Source organism: Setaria italica, chromosome III (genome assembly GCF_000263155.2).
Source record: "Setaria italica strain Yugu1 chromosome III, Setaria_italica_v2.0, whole genome shotgun sequence".
Classification (NCBI taxonomy): Eukaryota; Viridiplantae; Streptophyta; class Magnoliopsida; order Poales; family Poaceae; genus Setaria; species Setaria italica.
Window position 1 is genome coordinate 43,215,537 of NC_028452.1, and position 18,166 is coordinate 43,233,702.

The 18,166-nt window shown below is 44.0% G+C and overlaps 2 protein-coding genes and 1 non-coding gene across 4 annotated transcripts; 2 read left to right on the forward strand and 1 right to left on the reverse strand.

Annotated features, from left to right (window-relative positions):
• The first annotated feature begins 2,137 nt into the window (after positions 1-2,137).
• LOC101778102 (calmodulin-binding protein 60 C) lies at positions 2,138-6,682 on the forward strand. 2 transcript variants are annotated; one of them, XM_022825563.1, is made up of 14 exons: positions 2,379-2,471; positions 2,573-2,621; positions 2,927-2,967; positions 3,153-3,198; positions 3,503-3,617; positions 3,723-3,772; positions 4,013-4,491; positions 4,711-4,871; positions 4,964-5,170; positions 5,275-5,470; positions 5,573-5,632; positions 5,727-5,843; positions 5,962-6,071; positions 6,199-6,682. In XM_022825563.1, the coding sequence occupies exons 3-14, from the start codon at positions 2,949-2,951 to the stop codon at positions 6,223-6,225; spliced, it is 1,587 nt and encodes a 528-aa protein (XP_022681298.1). In that variant the 5' UTR covers positions 2,379-2,471; positions 2,573-2,621; positions 2,927-2,948; the 3' UTR covers positions 6,226-6,682. The 2 variants fall into 2 exon arrangements, with proteins under 2 accessions (XP_004962786.1, XP_022681298.1); XM_004962729.4 differs by lacking the exon at positions 3,153-3,198 and having other exon boundaries at positions 2,138-2,471.
• A 1,840-nt stretch (positions 6,683-8,522) lies between these two features.
• LOC101778501 (protein DEHYDRATION-INDUCED 19 homolog 2) lies at positions 8,523-15,209 on the reverse strand. The gene is made up of 5 exons (XM_004962730.4): positions 14,902-15,209; positions 14,604-14,779; positions 9,695-9,769; positions 9,342-9,586; positions 8,523-8,959 (listed from the first exon to the last, which is right to left on the reverse strand). The coding sequence occupies exons 1-5, from the start codon at positions 14,960-14,962 to the stop codon at positions 8,857-8,859; spliced, it is 660 nt and encodes a 219-aa protein (XP_004962787.1). The 5' UTR covers positions 14,963-15,209; the 3' UTR covers positions 8,523-8,856.
• Positions 15,210-16,307: 1,098 nt separating this feature from the next.
• On the forward strand, positions 16,308-16,381 carry TRNAT-AGU. The gene has a single exon. It is a non-coding gene; the product is annotated as a tRNA-Thr (tRNA).
• The last annotated feature ends 1,785 nt before the right edge of the window (positions 16,382-18,166 follow it).

The window sequence follows — 18,166 nt, forward strand, 5'->3', positions numbered from 1 at the left end:
TATATATATATATATATATATATCTATATCTGCTCATGATCTAGACGCATAAAGAGGAAAGGGGCCGGGGCTCACGACGACAAAGACCTGCTTGGGGTCCTCTGGATACTGTAAATCACACAACGCGTTAATCTCTGATGACCTAACCACGTAGGCCAATTATATAAAATGCTCAACTCCTCGTCATATGCTGTCATGCATAGGAGGCAAAAGGAAGGAAAAAAGTAAATTAAACGAAGGGAGGAAAAGTCGTATCACAAGGATGCATGGAAAATGCCAGGAAGAAGCACACTTTCTTCACTGTATTTTCAGGCTGCTAACTTCTCTGGATACGAAGAGATATACTCCATAGTTTACTGTTAGGGCATTGCTTGGGCCTCTCATGTATCTCTGCAGACACCATCCACATAGGTAATTGCTGCCAATGCTCACAGTACGTGTATTTCTCTCTGAAGAAAATACACGCTGCGTGCAAAATTCTCAAGCAATTATCTCTGCACTTGCTTTATATACGTGCCATGGACGACGAACTTTTCCCATCCTTTTGTTGCAATCTCAGGTGCAATTCAAATATTCAGTTTATGAGGTGTGCAAATTTACAATGAAGAAAGGATCGGAAGAGATGACGGCCTCAATCAAACATATTTAATTAGAAAAAAGTACTTAATTATATACCAGGTTGGTTTGCATGCGGGCGTTAGAATCTATACAAGTCAACAATAATAAAACAAGAATATGATCAAAATGAGAATATACTAGAAGCATGCATACAGTTGATGTTAGCATGGTGGTGTGATCATTTGTGCATGAATATCAAATGACAAATAGAACCGTCAGCATGACAGCTTCAGCAGTATTATAGAATTTTCTTGAATTTAATAATGCCTCTTTATATAAATTATATAGGCTACTGGCTACTCCAATAATGCAAGTAGTCTCTATTTGACTCGGTCGTCAGAGCCGAAAAATAATGGTGTTGCGTATAGTGAATTAAAACATTGAGTTTAAAACAAAATATGGATTATGATTTGACGAATTACTAAATGTTAAATTTAACTTTTTTAAAAATAAAATATGCCTCAAATATTTTAAAGGACGACACTGGTAGCTCACACTCTCACAGAGATGCCTTTGGATGTTTTCGCTCCTGTAAATACCAAGTATATACGAGAAAAGGCACCTTAATAAGAACAAGGCTTGATAGGTGACATACTTTGATCGATCAACTCTGAAACCGTGGACCAAAAAAAAACATTTCTCAACCGTATATGTGTTAGATCATGATATCCTAGGTTCTAGGTAGGAAATGCAAAACCACACAAAATGCTACAGTGATACCTTTGTACGGCAAAAATGCAATAATGATTTGTACCCAATATTATAACTTAGCTTATGCATGCTCAAGTAAGAAAAGAAAAGAAACCAATTTCCTATCATTAGGAAGCTACATATATTTTGCATAGGGGGCATATGCTAATTGTCCAGCAGGGATAGCACAGCAAAGAAATGTTATAATTAAAATTGAATTTCGATAAAGTATAGGCTCAAACTCCTTAGAACGTACTGTCTCCGCCCCAGAAAGAGTGAATAAATTATTTCATATTTTGCAGATTATTTGTCCAATTTTGGGACGACGTAGAGATTTTGTAAATTCCTAGAGTGTCAATCATTGTGGAACGAACGAAATAATTGTTTTTTAGGAGTAACGAAATAATTGTTTCTTTGCTTATAATTTCAAAAACAAAAGTATTGTTCACTCCAAACAGCCTGCAAAATATGAACAAATTATCCGTCAACGCCATAGACATTTTGATGAGTGAAACTATTCTTTCGTTGACATTATTGCAAAAAAGATTACAAATGAGCTTCTCCAAAGCCAAGATTGTACGCTTCGGTAGAGCAAAAAACAAACTCAAATCTCGGTAAAAACAACTGCAAACATGGAATCAGCTACTGCTTACGCACAGTGCAAATCCAGCATGTGAATCCATCCCGAACAATGTCAACAAAGGTCAACGATTCCGACAGCATATTCCGTCGATCCTCCCGGAGCTGCGCCCACCTGCCGGCGAATGGCTGCCGATTTGGCATCCACGCGCTTTCGCCTGACGCGTGTCCGATTCAAATCGGACATTTCCATGACATGTCTTTTCGGCTCTCGCCTCGCCGCCCACCTTGCGCTGGCGGCAGTGAGCTCCGCCACTCGTCTTCCTATAAGGTCCAGTCCTCGATGCTTGCGTAGTACGCGGCAGGACCACTTCTCCCAAAGAAGCACGATCAGAGGGAGTCCGAGAGAGGAGAGAGGGAGGTGAGATGGAGAGGGAGAGGGGGGTTGTTGAGCAGCCGCCGGCGAAGCGCATGAGGCTGGAGGTGCCGGTTAGGGACGGGGTCGGCGGCGGTGGCGGCGTGTTGTCGCCGAGGAGCCTGACGCTGCGGCAGATCCTGCTGGTGGTGCTCTTCCTTGTGCGAGCGTGAGTGCTCCCAGTTCCCAAACTTCCCAGCCTTCCAGATTCGTCGGTTCTTGAACCGCTTTGGGTGCGTTTTCCTGAGCTGCGCGTGCGTGTGGTTGCAGGAGCGCGAGGGTAACGGTGACGGCCAGCGTCTCCCAGATCGGTGTCACGGTGAGTTCATCTCCGACGCATCCTTGCAAGAATTTCTAGTGTTTCCTGTTCGATTTGCAAATCTGGTAATAATTGACCTGTGCCCAACTTGGGTGTGCCTGATTCCCTCCTTAAACTGGCAAACTGAACCCCTGTTTCACAAACCCATAGCACGTCCCAAAATCTGTATCACAAAACTATCCACCAAAGACTGTCTTTATTGTCCCCCTTTTTTGCAACTTGTAGCAGTGTTTTCCTCTGCACATATGTTATTCTCTTTCTAACATTTTGTGTGCCCTGATTTGATTTGTCCTGCAATTTTGCAGCTCGATCGCACCTTGCGCAAGTATGTTGAGGTGTTTTCTAGGTAAGGACTTTTCCTGCCCGCTCTAAGCTTATCTCCCTTTCTTACAATGCTACAGTCTGTTTTTTTTTTATTCAGCTGCAAAAGAAAAGGCTTCTATCTCGTAGATTAGTACTATGGCCACTGGCCAGCGCAAATATTGCGTTTAGGAAATTTTTTTTTGTGAGAGCGCATCTCTTTCTGTGTAGGTCCTAATAGCAGCCCTGCTCAAGAGACACTTCTTGGATCAATTTGGTAGGTGAGACATGAGTGCCAGTAAAAAATTTGTGATTAACTAGGATTAAGTTCATTTAGTTGTATTTGTGTTTCATACGTTGTATACTTCCTATGTTTCATTTGTGCACTTTTTCCCTTATGAAATATCTCTAATCGTTCTCTCCTACAAAAAGGTTTCAATTTGTTTTTGCCAGGAACGACTTCCTGCAATTCTCATTAATACCGATCCAGTTTTCCATCAAAGTAAATTTGGTTGCTAATTGCTATATATTTTTTTGAACATAATCTGAGTTTTGTCTTCTCCTTGTTTTCTTTGAATCAGCAAGCTGGACAGCTTCCAGAGGCAGGTTGACGGCAAACTGAAAGCTTTCCAAGGGCAGGTTGAGAGCAAACTGGAAACTTTTCATGGGCAGATTGAGGGTCTCCACCAAGAAGTGGTTAGCTTATCTTCTCCAGAATAACTACCTCATGTTAATCCCATTAAGAGAATCCAGTTGATTTTCTTATGAACTTGAAATGACAATCTAGTATAAAAAATGCAGAGACAACTGGCTCGTCTGCATTCCAATCACCATCCTGAACGACACACCAGGTAATAATTAACAATTTATTTCAGCCTCAAATGTAGTACATGCAGTTCATGTAGTTCAAATTTCTGTGCCTTGCCTTGTATTAATTCAGCATATGAACTTCTCAGATAAATAGTTTACAGCATCCATTTCATGCCTATGTACAGTACAATAAAGTATGTTTGTGTTATAAATCCGAAAAATGCTAACTGATATATCTCTTTGCTACATCCTTTTTTATTTCATTCATGTTGATGTTTCAGATTAGAGCCAAACCAGGAGCATGCTGCTTCCAGTGGATCAAACACAAATATCCATCTGCGTTTCCGGAACAAATGGAAGGCACCCATTTACACGGATAAGGACATAACAGATGAGAACAAAGTGGTAATCAAAGTTGAGGTGTTCGAAGGTGACAAGATGATCACAACCGGTCCTCTTTCCAAGGCGAAAATTGAGATATTGGTTCTCCATGGCAGCTTCTATAAAAAATTCCATGACAATTGGACTGAAGAGGAGTTTGATAAGCACACCGTGCAAGGTCGAGATGGGCAAATGCTTGTGCTGGGAACTGTGCAGTTGACCAATGGAGAGGTAGAGCTTAGCCAGATCCATTTCAAGGAAGGTTCATGCAGGAAGAAGTTCAGCATGGCGGCAAGATTTTGCAAGACCGAAAAGATTGCTGGTCGGGTTCGGGAAGCAATCATGGAGCCTGTCGAGGTTAAGGATCGCAGAAATGAGTGTATGAGATAAGACTTCTTTTTGTCAGGTTTACTATTATTTTTTTGTCGAACACGCAGGAGAGCTGCGTATCTTTATATTAAGAGAGAAAAAAGGGGAAAGATCCACGTACAAAGCAGTCTCATTTACTATTATTATTTGATTTAGGTTAAGACTTTTTGTCAGGTTTCCTACTGTTATCTGATTTGGTTTATCCCCAAAAATTGGGTCCTTGTTGCAGCAAATGAGAAGAGTAAATCTCCAAGATTAGATGATGCTGTCTATCGCATAGAGGCTATTGCCAGAGATGGAGCTTACCACAAGAGGCTTCAGGAGGCAAACATCCACACAGTGCAGGACTTCTTGAAGGCCTTGAACAAGGATTCCGAAGAGCTTTATAAAGTAAAGAAATATGCAGTATTACTTAATTTAGTCCTTGTGTTGTAGCTGCCTGTATGATTTGTATGATGTTATTTTGGTTTCTTGGCTTGCAGATCCTAAAGATGAAAAAGAAGGGCAAGTCTTGGTCAAAAATGACAGGGCATGCTAGGAAGCGTGTTCTAGAAGACAGGCATGAGCTCAAAGCGTATCAGACTGAAGATGGGACTTTGATGCTCTTTTTCAATTGCGTGCATGATCTTGTTGGAGCAAGATTTGGTAGTCGTTACATCGCCTGTGAACAATTTGACATAAATCACAAGGTACACGCTGAACTCAGCAACATCATATACTAATGCTGCGGCGTTGTTGGTGTTAAAAAATCTTGAACGTTTGATGATAAGCACGTATGATGCCCTGTATCCAGGCTTCAGTGAAGAGGTTGAAAGAGCATGTGTACAACAGATTGGAGGACATTCCTTACGATTATGTAATGAAAGGCAATGCTCCTGAGCGAATTTCTTTAGGCACTGGTGGTGCTGCTGGCCCGTCTGTTGTATCAGTGGACGCAAGGCAACCAAATTCTATTGCTAATAACCTTGAGGCTTATCAAGATCACCAAGGTACCAGTCCCTGAATTCTGAGTTTCTGACTACTCCTTGAGTTCATTGCAATGCTTAATTGTCTGATGCCGGAATGTCTGTTTGGCCCGTCTGTTGTATCAGTGGACGCAAGGCAACCAAATTCTATTGCTAATAACCTTGAGGCTTATCAAGGTTACCCAGGTACCAGTCCCTGAATTCTGAGTTTCTGACTACTCCTTGAGTTCATTGCAATGCTTAATTGTCTGATGCCAGAATGTCTGTTTCAATTTATAAGGAGCTGGAGCACCTGAAAATTGTCCCAGCGATGTTTTCAACCCTGTTACTGAGCCGATTGACACATATGCGTATGGTCCCATGTACACTGATCCTCGAAACACATATGATTGCCAAGGTAATTTACTTTAAAAATTTGCAAATGTACACATGTTATCTGCAGTAGTTATTCTGATGCAAATGTACGCATGTTATCTGCAGAAGTTATTCTGATAGAAGTATTTGAAACTTTGCAGGTCAAGGAATTCCACCACCTTTTCAGGAGCAGACAACTCTGCTTTCAGTTGGGCCTGACTGGCAACAAAATGCACAAGTCCCCACGAATTCTCCTGACCTGTTTGAGGAGGTGATGCATATGCACAACTATTTTCATATCCATTGCCGGCATGACGCTCTGCATTCATTCTGTGCCTGCATAAAATGAGCACCACCAGACTGTTAGTTAGCTCATGGCTGCGCATTTGTTTTTGCAGTTCAACCTCTGCTCAATCCAACATTGAATCGCATCACCTTCGTCAACCCCATCAAATGGCGCCTGCTGCTCCACAAGCATGGACTCCAGCGCAACCATCGTTCCCTGAGCAAGCTTACGGACCCAGCTGCCCTCTGTTTCCAGGATCAGGCCACGGCAACGACTGGTAGTGACTAGTGAGCGGAGCACAGAGGCCCTGGACACTGCAGTTTAAGGCTGTAAATAGCAATGTTTCCTAGTTTGTAATTGTATATTGTTGATGTTTATCAGTTTGTGTAATATGTGCATTCCTTTTTAACTGTTTGTACAAACATGATGTACATGTGTTTGTACTAGTATGGTGTACAGGTGTTGCTGATAGGTTGTATATATTTCGTGTAAATTTGCAAATGTACATGCGTTAGTGTTTGCTAGTAGAAACAAAATCCTGTATTTTGCAATGACACTATTTTTCTAAAGGAGTACAATTCATACTAGACTGAAAAGAGTCTTCACAAGAAAAAAGAATCCAAAGATTACCAAGGTAAACATTATCACAGAAGTCTTTTAGATACTTCATTTCAAGTCAAGGGCAGCACCTAAACGTGTGGGAGTTGACGGCAAAAGGTCACCTTCATCATGCACAATTATAAATTTAAATTCAGTTCAACATGCTTGGATAAAACAATGCCAAGCCAGTGAATTTAGAGGCTCATGTCGAATAAAAAGGCTAAAAGATGTGATGAAAACCACGCGGTTTCCCAAACACGTCGTCGTTTATGCAGACTTGGCAAACACGCGTTGATGACTTAAACGTGTAAGTCTTGTAATCTACTGGTTGCTACCATTTCATCGATAATTTGACATAGCCAATGGCACTCGCCTTGGTTTCATATTTTGCAGGGTCATTATCTGATTTGTAAACCTGGCAAATTCAGCAAGTTCTCATGCACAGAATTTGGGTTGATTCTCATCCATATATAAATGTAAAATCAAACTTTAGCTTGTCGAAAGCAGATTTGATATGAATTCGTGACTATATACATTTAGCTTGGGGTAAAACCGTGTCCTTCAAGTTATTCACTGGTAGAAAATGATGCCGTGCTGTAGTCAGCATAAGCAAGGAAATTGACACTATGGCCCTGTTTGGGAGGAAGGGGCTAAAATTTAGCCTTGGACTAAATTTTAGCACCATCAAATTGGGTGCTAAACTTTAGCCCTTCAGGGTGTTTGGGAAGGAGGCTAAAGTTTAGCAACTGCTGTGCCAAATGACCCTTCTACCCTGCATAGCTGCCCCTCCGCCACCCGCTCCTCCTTTAGCCCCTCCGTCGCCAGCAGCACGGCGGCGAGCAGCAGCACGGCGGACAGGACCGCCGCCACGGTGCACAGCGGCGCCCTCTGGCGGCCGCCGCGGGAGCGGGCGCCGGCGCCGGAGACCTCGCGGGGAGAGAGAGAGAGACGCCGTCCGGCGGCGAGGTTCCGGGCGGAGTGAGCGAGGCGGAGACGGCGTCGTGGTCCGGCCGCGACGGCGGTGGCGGGATCGGGCGGAGGCGAGGCGAGGTGGGGCAGAGGCACAGCGGAGGTAGCGGCGGCCCCGCCGGCGCGGCGAGGCCGCGGTGGCCGGCAAGGCGAGATCGCGGGGGCGGTCGGGGCCGGCGCGGAGGTCGCGGGGGCGGGCGGGGCCAGCCGAAGGCGGCTGCGGCGTTGGCGAGGCGGAGGCAGGGCGGGCGGCGGCGAGGCGGAGGTGGGGCGGTGAGGTTGGCCGGAGGCGGAGGCGGCGGCGACGGCGGGGCGGGCCGGAGGAGGCGGCGACGGCGGGGCGGGCCGGAGTAGGAGGCGGCGGGGCGAAGGCGGCGGGCGAGGTGGTGGCGGCGGAGCTGGCCGGAGGCGGTGGCGGCGAGACGGAGGCGGCGGGACCGGCGCCGGAGGTGAGGAGCCGACCCCCGAGCGGTTCGGGTGAGGAGGCGGGGAGAGAGAGAAACTGAGGGGAGGAGAGAGAGGGAGGGGGGCAGGGGGGAAAGTGACCCTAGGGGACCACTTTTTAGTCCATTTAGTCCATTTTAGCTACCCTTCGGGGGCTAAAGGATTTGTGGGGGGTTAAAGTTTAGCCCACCAACTTTAGCCCACCTGTTTGGGAAGCTTGAGGGCTAAAATGAGCTAAAGTGGAGGTGCTAAACTTTAGCCCCCCTCTCCCAAACAGGGCCTATAACAATGCAACTAGAGCATGACTCCTTCCATCAAAACATTTGACCAAACCAGTCCGGTTTCTTTTTGAAAGAAAACGCATTTGACAACTGGGTTCGGCAATCACAAGCAAATGTCAGATGTGTACCGACGCACATTCCAGCAGCAAAACACCACAAACACATGATCAAATGGCTGATTTACGATAGATAGTAGCTCGGCCTCCCCCAATATTACATACAGGGCTCCCAACATATCCGGTACCACGATGCTAACAAACTATACATATACTCTATTGTCCATGCAATGATGATGCATATACTAAGGAACATCCATATCCACAATTCATCTCCCCATTATCCCGGAGTAATGGCACCACCTTCTGATGGCAGATCAGCGAGTCGTTACAACAGCTGCGGCAGCACCTTGTGCTCGGTGTAAGGCCTGTTCGATGGTAGCGAGAGTTGCCTCCTCCATTGGCTTTTTGGGTCACCCTTCATAAGATGTCATCAAATATCAGGGACAAGACGAGCCCCTGTGCAAATTGGCTCCTCCTGATTCGCTCCACCTTGACCTCAGGGAGCAAAGGCTCATCCACACTGGCAAATAACAACCAAGTGTAAGTGAATTATAACACAGGATATAGATTCAGTCATCGATAAAGACATGTAGATACAATATCACTATTTATCAGATGTATTCCGCCATGTACAAGGAGATTAAACAAACCGTCCACTCTTTTCAGTTTATTTCACTCATTACAAACTCTAAACCAATTGCAAAATTATAAGTGATGGCATAACCAGGAGTCCAGGAGACTGTCTCTCCTACCTATGGCTTAACATCGACAGTCTGGTCTGCGCGTCACTAGCTCTTTTACTTTTTATGTTGACTTATGACATATCAATACAAACATAAACAACTTCAAATAATTTCCTACAGGAAACAAAAGCAATTGAATTACATTGGATGCAGGCATACCTCTCTGCTGCTTTCTGGTCCAAGTTATCACTTCCCACTTCTGTCTCATCCAAGGGCTCTTTCTTAGCATCCCTTGGCAAATCTACTTCAGAGAAGTTACCAACAAAAGAGGACAGTAGAGGATCAGGCACTGTGCTGACTGGGGCAGCACGTGATGATCTACTTATACTCTCAAGATCTCTCTTCAATGATGCAAGCGTTGAATAACGTGACCCAGACAAACCTTGCTGGTTTCTCCACTTATCCTGCACATGAATTTCAGTAAAAGAGTCAGATGATGAAAGGTTGGTATAGTTTTCTGATCATCGTCACGATTAATATTCCATACAATTCAAAGTTTATATAAATGGTACCTTCAAGAAAGCTCGATGCTGTAAGCTCATGTGGTCAACTAACATGTCAACCTTACCTGCACAAATTGGGCACACCTGAAAGAGGGAAAAAAATGAAAGTACGATACTGAACAATGGTAAAGAAATGAAAGTAAGATACTGAACAATGGTAAGAACTTGTGGTCTCCAACAGAATAGGCATTTCTACTGCCTGAACGTATACAGCACAGGGAGCAAGAATAAGGCACATATTGTTTTTGCCACATTCAAACTATTTATGGAACACGGAAAATTAAGGTACAGAATTTTGTAGAACATTCAACCATCTCTGTAGCAGATGTACACAAACTTGGACTGCATATAAACAATTGAGCATCTGACTAAATCATGGATAAAAGGATTTCAGTGCTCCAATATAAAGATAGTAAACCAAACATAAGGTCCAGAAATTATTCTCTCATGTCATCTTCATGCCAACAAGTCTATTTCCAGATACATTGGGGTCTGATTGTCATAGTTAAGATATATAGATAAGCCTATCATACGCATGGAACTAGTAAACTAGTTATTGCAATGGTTAGTGATCAAACTCACTAAAATTTGAAATATTTCTAGCTACACTTTATTCCATAATCAATATCATTGGAGGGTAGGTTATAAAGTGTGCTTTTCATCACTTAAGTATCACAAAAGTGCGGCTTTCATCCCCTATGTTTCACTTGGTGCAAATCAATCCCTTAACTAACTAAACCAGTGCACTAATCATCCCCACCTCAGCTTAACAATAGTTCAGTGCCATCTAGCAATGGTTTAGGCCATGAAACCATCCAACTAATCACCTTCTTTGCCATGTCATATACTGAGTTAAATCAATCGCTATAAAAATCTGGTGCAAATCATTTTCATTAATTTTACCATAAAGTTATACTCCTATTCCCTTAGCTGCTCAGTCCCTAACCCTTGCTACCTTATCGGCACGCTTTTCTCTTTGTTGCATATACCGGTGGCCATAGCAGCATCAGAGGGAAGAGAATGGGAGTTGCTTGGGCCGTGCTGCTCGTTGTCACAATGCTATTGCCATGCATCTTTCCAAGCTCACAGCATAAGAGGGTCCAACCTCCTTAGATCATGTGAGATGGCAGACCATGCTAAACTTCAATTCTACAAGATTTTGTCATCAAAATTAAATTTCACATGAAAGCCAATTTAGGAATTTCTTGAAATTTTTCATCGGGCTTTATATTTTTTATGCAACATATAACATGGCTAAGTTAGTGACTAGTCAGATGATTAAATGGCCTAAACACTATCATATGGAACTAAACCGTTGTTAATGCTCAGGTGGGATGATGAATGCACGTGCACCGGCTTAGTTGAGGGATTGATTTGCACTAATTGAAGCATAAGGGATGGAAGCCACACTTTTACAACACTTAAGGGATGAAAACACACTTTTTCCTATCATGTTCACTAACTACCCATGCAAACAAAGCAACAATGCTAGGAGGGCAGGTAACCTCTTGTGTGGGAACTGGGAAGCAAAAGATGGGCTTTCCACATCAACAATTTCTTTGTTTAAAAAAGCTTTCCCTTTTTTGGTACAATTAAACATTTAATTCAACTGGAGAAGACTAGGTTTAGATTACGGTTTCTGTAACTTCCTCTACTACCAAAAAGGGCACTGGCAGCCTGGTTTGGATTGAAGTGGTACAAGAGTGAACAGGCAGTTGGAGGGCTGTACATGGATTAAGCTGCGCAAAATGGGAATACAATAATTGCAATCCAGTGTAAATAGTGGCTTCAGTATTTTAGTCCTTCACACGAAAACAATGCTTGAGTAGTGTCAGCAACAGAAACAAATGGAAACACCAGCAGCACAAAGAAACAAGACAACTACAACAAGATTGCATGTAACAAGACAGAATGGGATGACCAAAAATTTATAGAAGGCATCCATTCAAAGATGCACACTACCCGAAGAATGCAGCTATTAATAGTCCTCAGACCACTGGGTGCTGCAGTCGCTACCATGCGTGCTTCACCAAGTTGAATAAATGGCAAAATGAAAACTCATGAAGAACTTCCATAAACACCAACAGGGAAGTAGATCATGTCCTGATACCAGGAATCACTTACAAATAACAGAAAGTGGAAAAGGATCCTAACTCAACTGCTCAGTTTACATGGCATACCATCATCTTCAGGGAAAACTAGTTAAAGAGTCAAGACAAGATTTGAGTCAATTAACCCTTTCATAACATATTTCTTACCAGGAGACATGAAAGTACAGCGATCGAAAACATAAATCTTGTCCATACTAAATCCCAAATGAATCTTTACATGTACTAATTTTCCATTTCCCTCCAATGCCAGTGCTACAGTAGTTGCATTGCACAAATACACTGTGTCTAGATGCATAATAATATCTATGAACCTAAAAAGCTAGAACGACCTACAATTTGGAACGGAGGGAGTAACAAACTACACGCAATCACAGTCAAAACCAATATAACCATAGTACACTGCTAGTGGTCCATTCTTATAACATAGCAGAAATAAGCAAATAGCAGGCACTACACATCATGCTATATTTATAACAAATGGACATTTATCGCAACAAGGGCAAACCTAAAATTTCCAAAACTATGAGAATCAAGCACAAATTGTGAAACATCTGATCATCAAACCTCAAAACCATCTTATTTACACCCTGTCTAAAACTAAAGAATGAAAGCATGTGAACAACCAACTGCAATCATACTCAATGCTTTGGACACGGTAGGATAGTGACCTTTGGTCTTCATACCTGGATCTTGATATTGCCCACTGTCAAGTGAGCAACATTGTCCCGAACAACACAATTTCATCTTCAATTAATGGTTTAATGCTTTCTTGTAAACTAAGGTGATTCTGGGTTTAATTCATTAGTATGTTCATAGTATTTCAATACAATATTAATTAAAAACAACAGAACTGAGATTTATAATTAAAACCATGGAGCACAATAACTATCGCGGTATATTTTTTTTCAGAAGCATCAATGCCACACGGCTGTAAATGTGACCTAGATTGGTTAGGACATTAAAACAACGTACTTGCCAACAACCCAATGATGAAATGCACAAATACTTACCAAAAGTAGATGAAACATCAACAGTACATATAATTCATATACCCAAGTAAATGTGACATGCAAACTACATCCTACATGTATTATATCATTTCAACCACATGAGCATCACACCCAGCAGGCATCAAACATACCATGACAATGGAAGGATGAACAGAGGTATTAACTAGACGATGAGAACATGACATACCAAACTAGGAATATTCTAATTTCAACAGAGGAAAACAGCTAGATAACACAAACAATATAGAAGAAACACTTAATTGCCCAAAAAATTCCACCATTATTATAACTAAAAGCGTTGCTGTAATACTCTCAAAAGTTCTTAAACACAACATCACTCGAACAAAACCACATAAAATAAAATATTCCCACCTACTGGCCCTAAAGAGGAAACCCAAGCTTGCAAAGAAAATACCTGAAAACATGCAAGTTCACATCGTTCCTTAACAACGTGAATCAATATACTGCCCCAAACATTGAGATCTACAGATTAACTCTTAGCAAATTAAAAAAAAATATTGCTACCTGAAAGTAGATAAATGGAGATATTACATGGAAAACACATAAAAGACTGCAATTTGTCACAGAACAGGGGAATACTGAAAAGGCTACAGCCAGCAAGTCAAGCATCCAACCAGTTATAATAAGTTAGAGAGCAAATGTTTTAAACGAAAACATCACTAAAAGCAAGAAAAAACATCAAACTTGTGATGAATTAAGACAGAGCAACTGATCCTACAACTAAGAGCATGAATTTCCAAACAAATGAATCGCCTTGGATGTAATGTTAGCCTAACCACACAAACACTACATCATGGAGGCATGGACCACTAGAGGTGCCTAACATAGCATATCGAAGGACATTAAGTTAAAAACTGTAAATTATAACAAAATGAACTCGAAATTCAAGGTACAATGTAACTGGGGGGGAAACTTTCACAGCTAGACAGCTGAGGCAAGCTGATATGCCATGCACAGAAGTAGATGCCTAAAAGATTCCCTTCTTTGCAACTAAAACTAACTTGGTAAGCACATCATGTGTATGAACAGGAATAACTTAGACAACCCAAAAAAAAGAAACCATCATTGCATCTAGTATTGTATCTTAACAGCAAAGCAATCACTCCTTTCTATATGAGCAGAAGCAACTTGACAATTCAAACCACAGCTTTGGATCTAAAATCATACCTTGGGACTAAAAGAAGGCTCAAACACACTTGGTATATGAGCAGAGGAATCTTACCCAACTAGAGAAACACAACACTAGCAACTAAAATCTTAGCAGCTAGAAGCAGCCCAAAAAAACACTTCATATATAATCACAAGCAAGTTGTGCCTGGAACAATTCCATCTAGCTAAAATCTTAGCTCTGAAACTTTGAGCGTAGCAAGCCCGGTAAGCAAGACATAAATTACACTTACACAGCCCAGACTTCCATCATTACAGCTAATAAAATCATAGCTCCAGAACTAAAATGCACTGAAGCATACAATGATATAAGAGCAGGCGCGCATTAAACACCCCACAATCCCATCTCTACAACTACAATTGATAAAAAGCAGCTCAATCACACTCTGTACGCAAGCAGCAGCACCCTACGCACCTGGAAGATACTACCTTTACAAATAAAATCTATTCTTCAGACTTAAAATCAGCTCAAACATGCAGGCATTCCCCCCAAAACCTACTGAGATAAAAAAAAAATCCCAACATGCTCTAGGAACGTCGATGACATTGTCGGTAGCTAGTGAGCTCCTAGAAACGAATAAAAATTGCAAGTTTCGCTAGAGAAAGTACCCCGGCATTGGCCTCGGCGTGGTGTTCATCCTCCATGTGGCACAGCAGCCCCACGGCGTCCAGCTCCTCGCCGCAGAACGGGCAGGGCAGCTCGTCCGCCACCCCGACCCCTGCCGCCCGCTCCTCCTCCTCCTCCTCGTCGCTCCCCTCCGCCTCGTCGAGCACGATCAGCGCATCTGCCGGCACCCCACAAAAACCCCGGTCAAAAACCTCCCATCCGAAATCCCCAGAGCCCCCCCACACGGAAGCACAGCGAAATCCACGAAATCCCGAGGGAGGAATCGGAAATCCGGCTCACCGAAGCGCGTGCCGCGGCGCCGGTTCTCGGCGACGAGGCGCTCGTAGGTATCCATGTCCATCGCGGCAGCGGCAGCGGCAGCGGCGGCGGCGGAGGGAGGGGGGGCGGGGCGACGGGCGCTTGGCCGAGCCGGGGGATGGGGTCTCGCCGGGGCTCGCGCGGGCGGGCCGGCGGGAGGGCGGCGGCGGCGGCGATCGGCGGGATGGAGCTAGGGTTTTGGCGGCGGGTGTGTTGGGGGGGAGGAGGGAGGAACGGAGAGAGATATTAGTGGAGAGAGAGGAGGGAGACGCAGACACCGACAAAGGGAGAAGCGTGGGTGGCTTGGGGCGTTCGGGTGAAGGAGCTCGCTTAGGGACGAAGGCGGTTGTTTTGCAGAAACCCCCCCTCGGTTAGTTGGAATTGTTATCCGTTACAGTGATGGGCTGATGAAGCCCAATGCTAACGAGGTACAAATTGAACGTGTCAGCACAAATCTTAGTGTCTTCCTTCTCCGGCAAGGAAGGGAGTTCGCCTTCATTAGATACAGCTTTGGCAGCACTACGGTGATTCCGGTCTACACGCTAGATAGTCTCCTTTCACAACCGTTATTAAGATGCTAACGGTACGTAACAGTATCACGCTGTAAAACGATTTCCAACGTTTTTTTCCATCATCATATACTCTCACCTTTCCCTCTATAACTTACCGGTTGTGATTTTGCAAACCGGCCACCACAGTCAGTGGAGAAGCTAGAAATTCAAATTTTAGTTTGGTATATAGAGATCAATGTTGTTAAGATTTTCAAAACATAGTTAAAATTTCGTTGGCTACGCCCCTAACCCGCGGCTACCAGCGTACCATACTCTATTTTCGTTGCCGGTTCCTCTTTATCGTGTATTCTTGCGTTAAAAAATTAAGCTTTGCTAGCAACTAACATACACTTACTAGGTTCATGTATCAGACCTTAATAGTCGAAAAGAAAACATTAGGCGTACATGTATGTCCCAAAAAATTACTCATATTTTACTACGAAGACGAGTATCCGTCCAAATAATAAAACTACGAGGACAAGTAATATTTTCGATGTCCACCTTACATCCACTTCAACTTATATTAAACTTAGACTAATGAACCCAGGGCATGAACATGCTTCCAAATTCAGGTAAACTATCTCCCAAATCTGAGCGGAGCTTTTCAGCTTTTTTGGACGGAAGTTTGTTAATCAGAATATCGGGTCCAACATCTGTCACTTTAAAGTTTAAAGTGTCTCGACCTCTTTGCAACCTTTCAAACTCAAATGATCATCCGGGCGAAATGCTATACCGCATATACTCGCATCTTGCTTGCCAATGGGCCCGCCCAATGCTATCGCGGATGGCAAGATATGATTGTTAAAATTCTATTTATCCTAAATCTCAGAGCACCAGGCTCTCGTAGCTCAATTGGTTAGAGCACCCGTTTAGTAAGCGGGAGGTCTTGAGTTCGACTCTCAACGAGAGCACAGTTTTCATTATCTTTCTGGTGTCTTCAGCTGAATTCGTTTTTGTTTTCTAGGAATAGCTGCTGCGAACAATGGAACCTGTAGTAGGTTTGCACATTTTTCTTTTTATTTTTCTCAAAAAAAAAATGAGCTGGTCATCTCGAGCTGACTCAAATTTCTTGACAAGTATTCCATGGCGTGGCCGCCTTTTATCTTAGCCGAAATACTAGATTGATTTGTTAGGAGATCCTTCATGGATTAACTGACCCTAAACATGTCTCATGTTCGAATTTAGGCATTTTATTAGTGTTAACTGGTCAACTATGGAAAGTTGTAGGGCTGTAACACATCTAGTGTTTAGGCATTTTATTAGTGTTAATCATCTACAGGGCACGACTAATTAGCATCTTTCTCGAGTGCAAAAATGTGCTTAATGAAGTTGGTTAGTGCTTTCACTCCTGCGGTGTTGGTTCGTGAATTGAAAGCTATTTATGATAAAACATGTCTTTGTGTTCAAAAGTTTCGGAGATGTCATTGAGTCATGTCTAACTCATTTCATGTTAAATGCTTGAAGTCTTGCACTTCTGCATGTATGTTTGAAGAATTGGCCAAGTGTGAGTGATATCTTTTCGCAAGGTTTAGTGGCCATTTTGAAATCTTTTTGACTAAGCACTACATCTTGGACCTGCAGAAAAGTTGGAGTAGAACTTATGATCTTTCACCTAGGAGTGTTGCTCAGCTTAGCAAATGGCGTTTAAGCATGCAGAATCTCGGTCAAAAACGGGTCAACCAGTGGTTTGACCTCACCTGCTCCCGTCCAGTCTCACGTGCACGCGCGCCGCGCGGTGGCCATCGGCCCGCCGGCGAACTCTGTCGTCGCCACGCGCCAGCTCCCGCAGCGATCATCGCACGGCTCTGCGTGTCGACGCGACCCACCCCGGCCACTTGCTCCGCGGCGCCCATGCCGCCGACGTTCGCACCAGCACCGCCTCGCCCGCGCTCACCAATGCAGCGTCGTCCTCGCGTCGTCCTTGCACCGACCTCGCGCACTGCTACGCTGTCCTCGCCCACTGCTCGTCAGAGCACGAACGGCAACCTCCGCGGCCATATCGCCTCCATCTCTCCCTCCCATTTTCTTCCTTCTTCCTCCGGTCGGGACAAGAAAAACAGAGCAGCTCGACCACCCGCCACCCGCCGGCCAAATCCGCCCCAACCTCTCCACGAAAACCAAATCGCCGCCACCCGGACCTTCCTCACCTCCCTAGCTCCACCCTGGGATGCTCCTCAGCGCCTGCCATGGAACCTGCGGCCGGGGGTTGAACTTTCCCCGTCCGCCGGGTGCCGCGAGCCGCCGTAGGCCACCCACACGCCGCCGGCCGAGCTCCGGTCGTCTCTGCCCGAACCGACCACCTAGGTGAGCCACGAACGACGCGCTGGTGCTCATCTCCCCCTCGGCTTCGCGCTTCTGGCGTGTTTCCGCGGCAGTTCACCGCGCCGCCGCTCTTCGCCGGTGAGCTATCGCCGGTCAAAGCCGGTGAACTCCGGCTTTGACTCGGCCTTGACCGGCCTGGGTCAGTTGACCCTTGGTCCCATGCGTCAGCGACTATAGAGCAAAGTGACTGGGTAGTCCTGAGTAGGAAAGATTTTCTGAGATTTTGGATTTTCGGTTCTTTAGGAAAAAACACCAGAGAACTTGGAAAATACCTAGAAAATTGTAGAAAAATTATAAAAATATGAAACCACTTTTTTTGGGCTTGCTATTGTCTGTGTCTTTCATGAAAAATGTTAGATCCATCGAGATAGCTA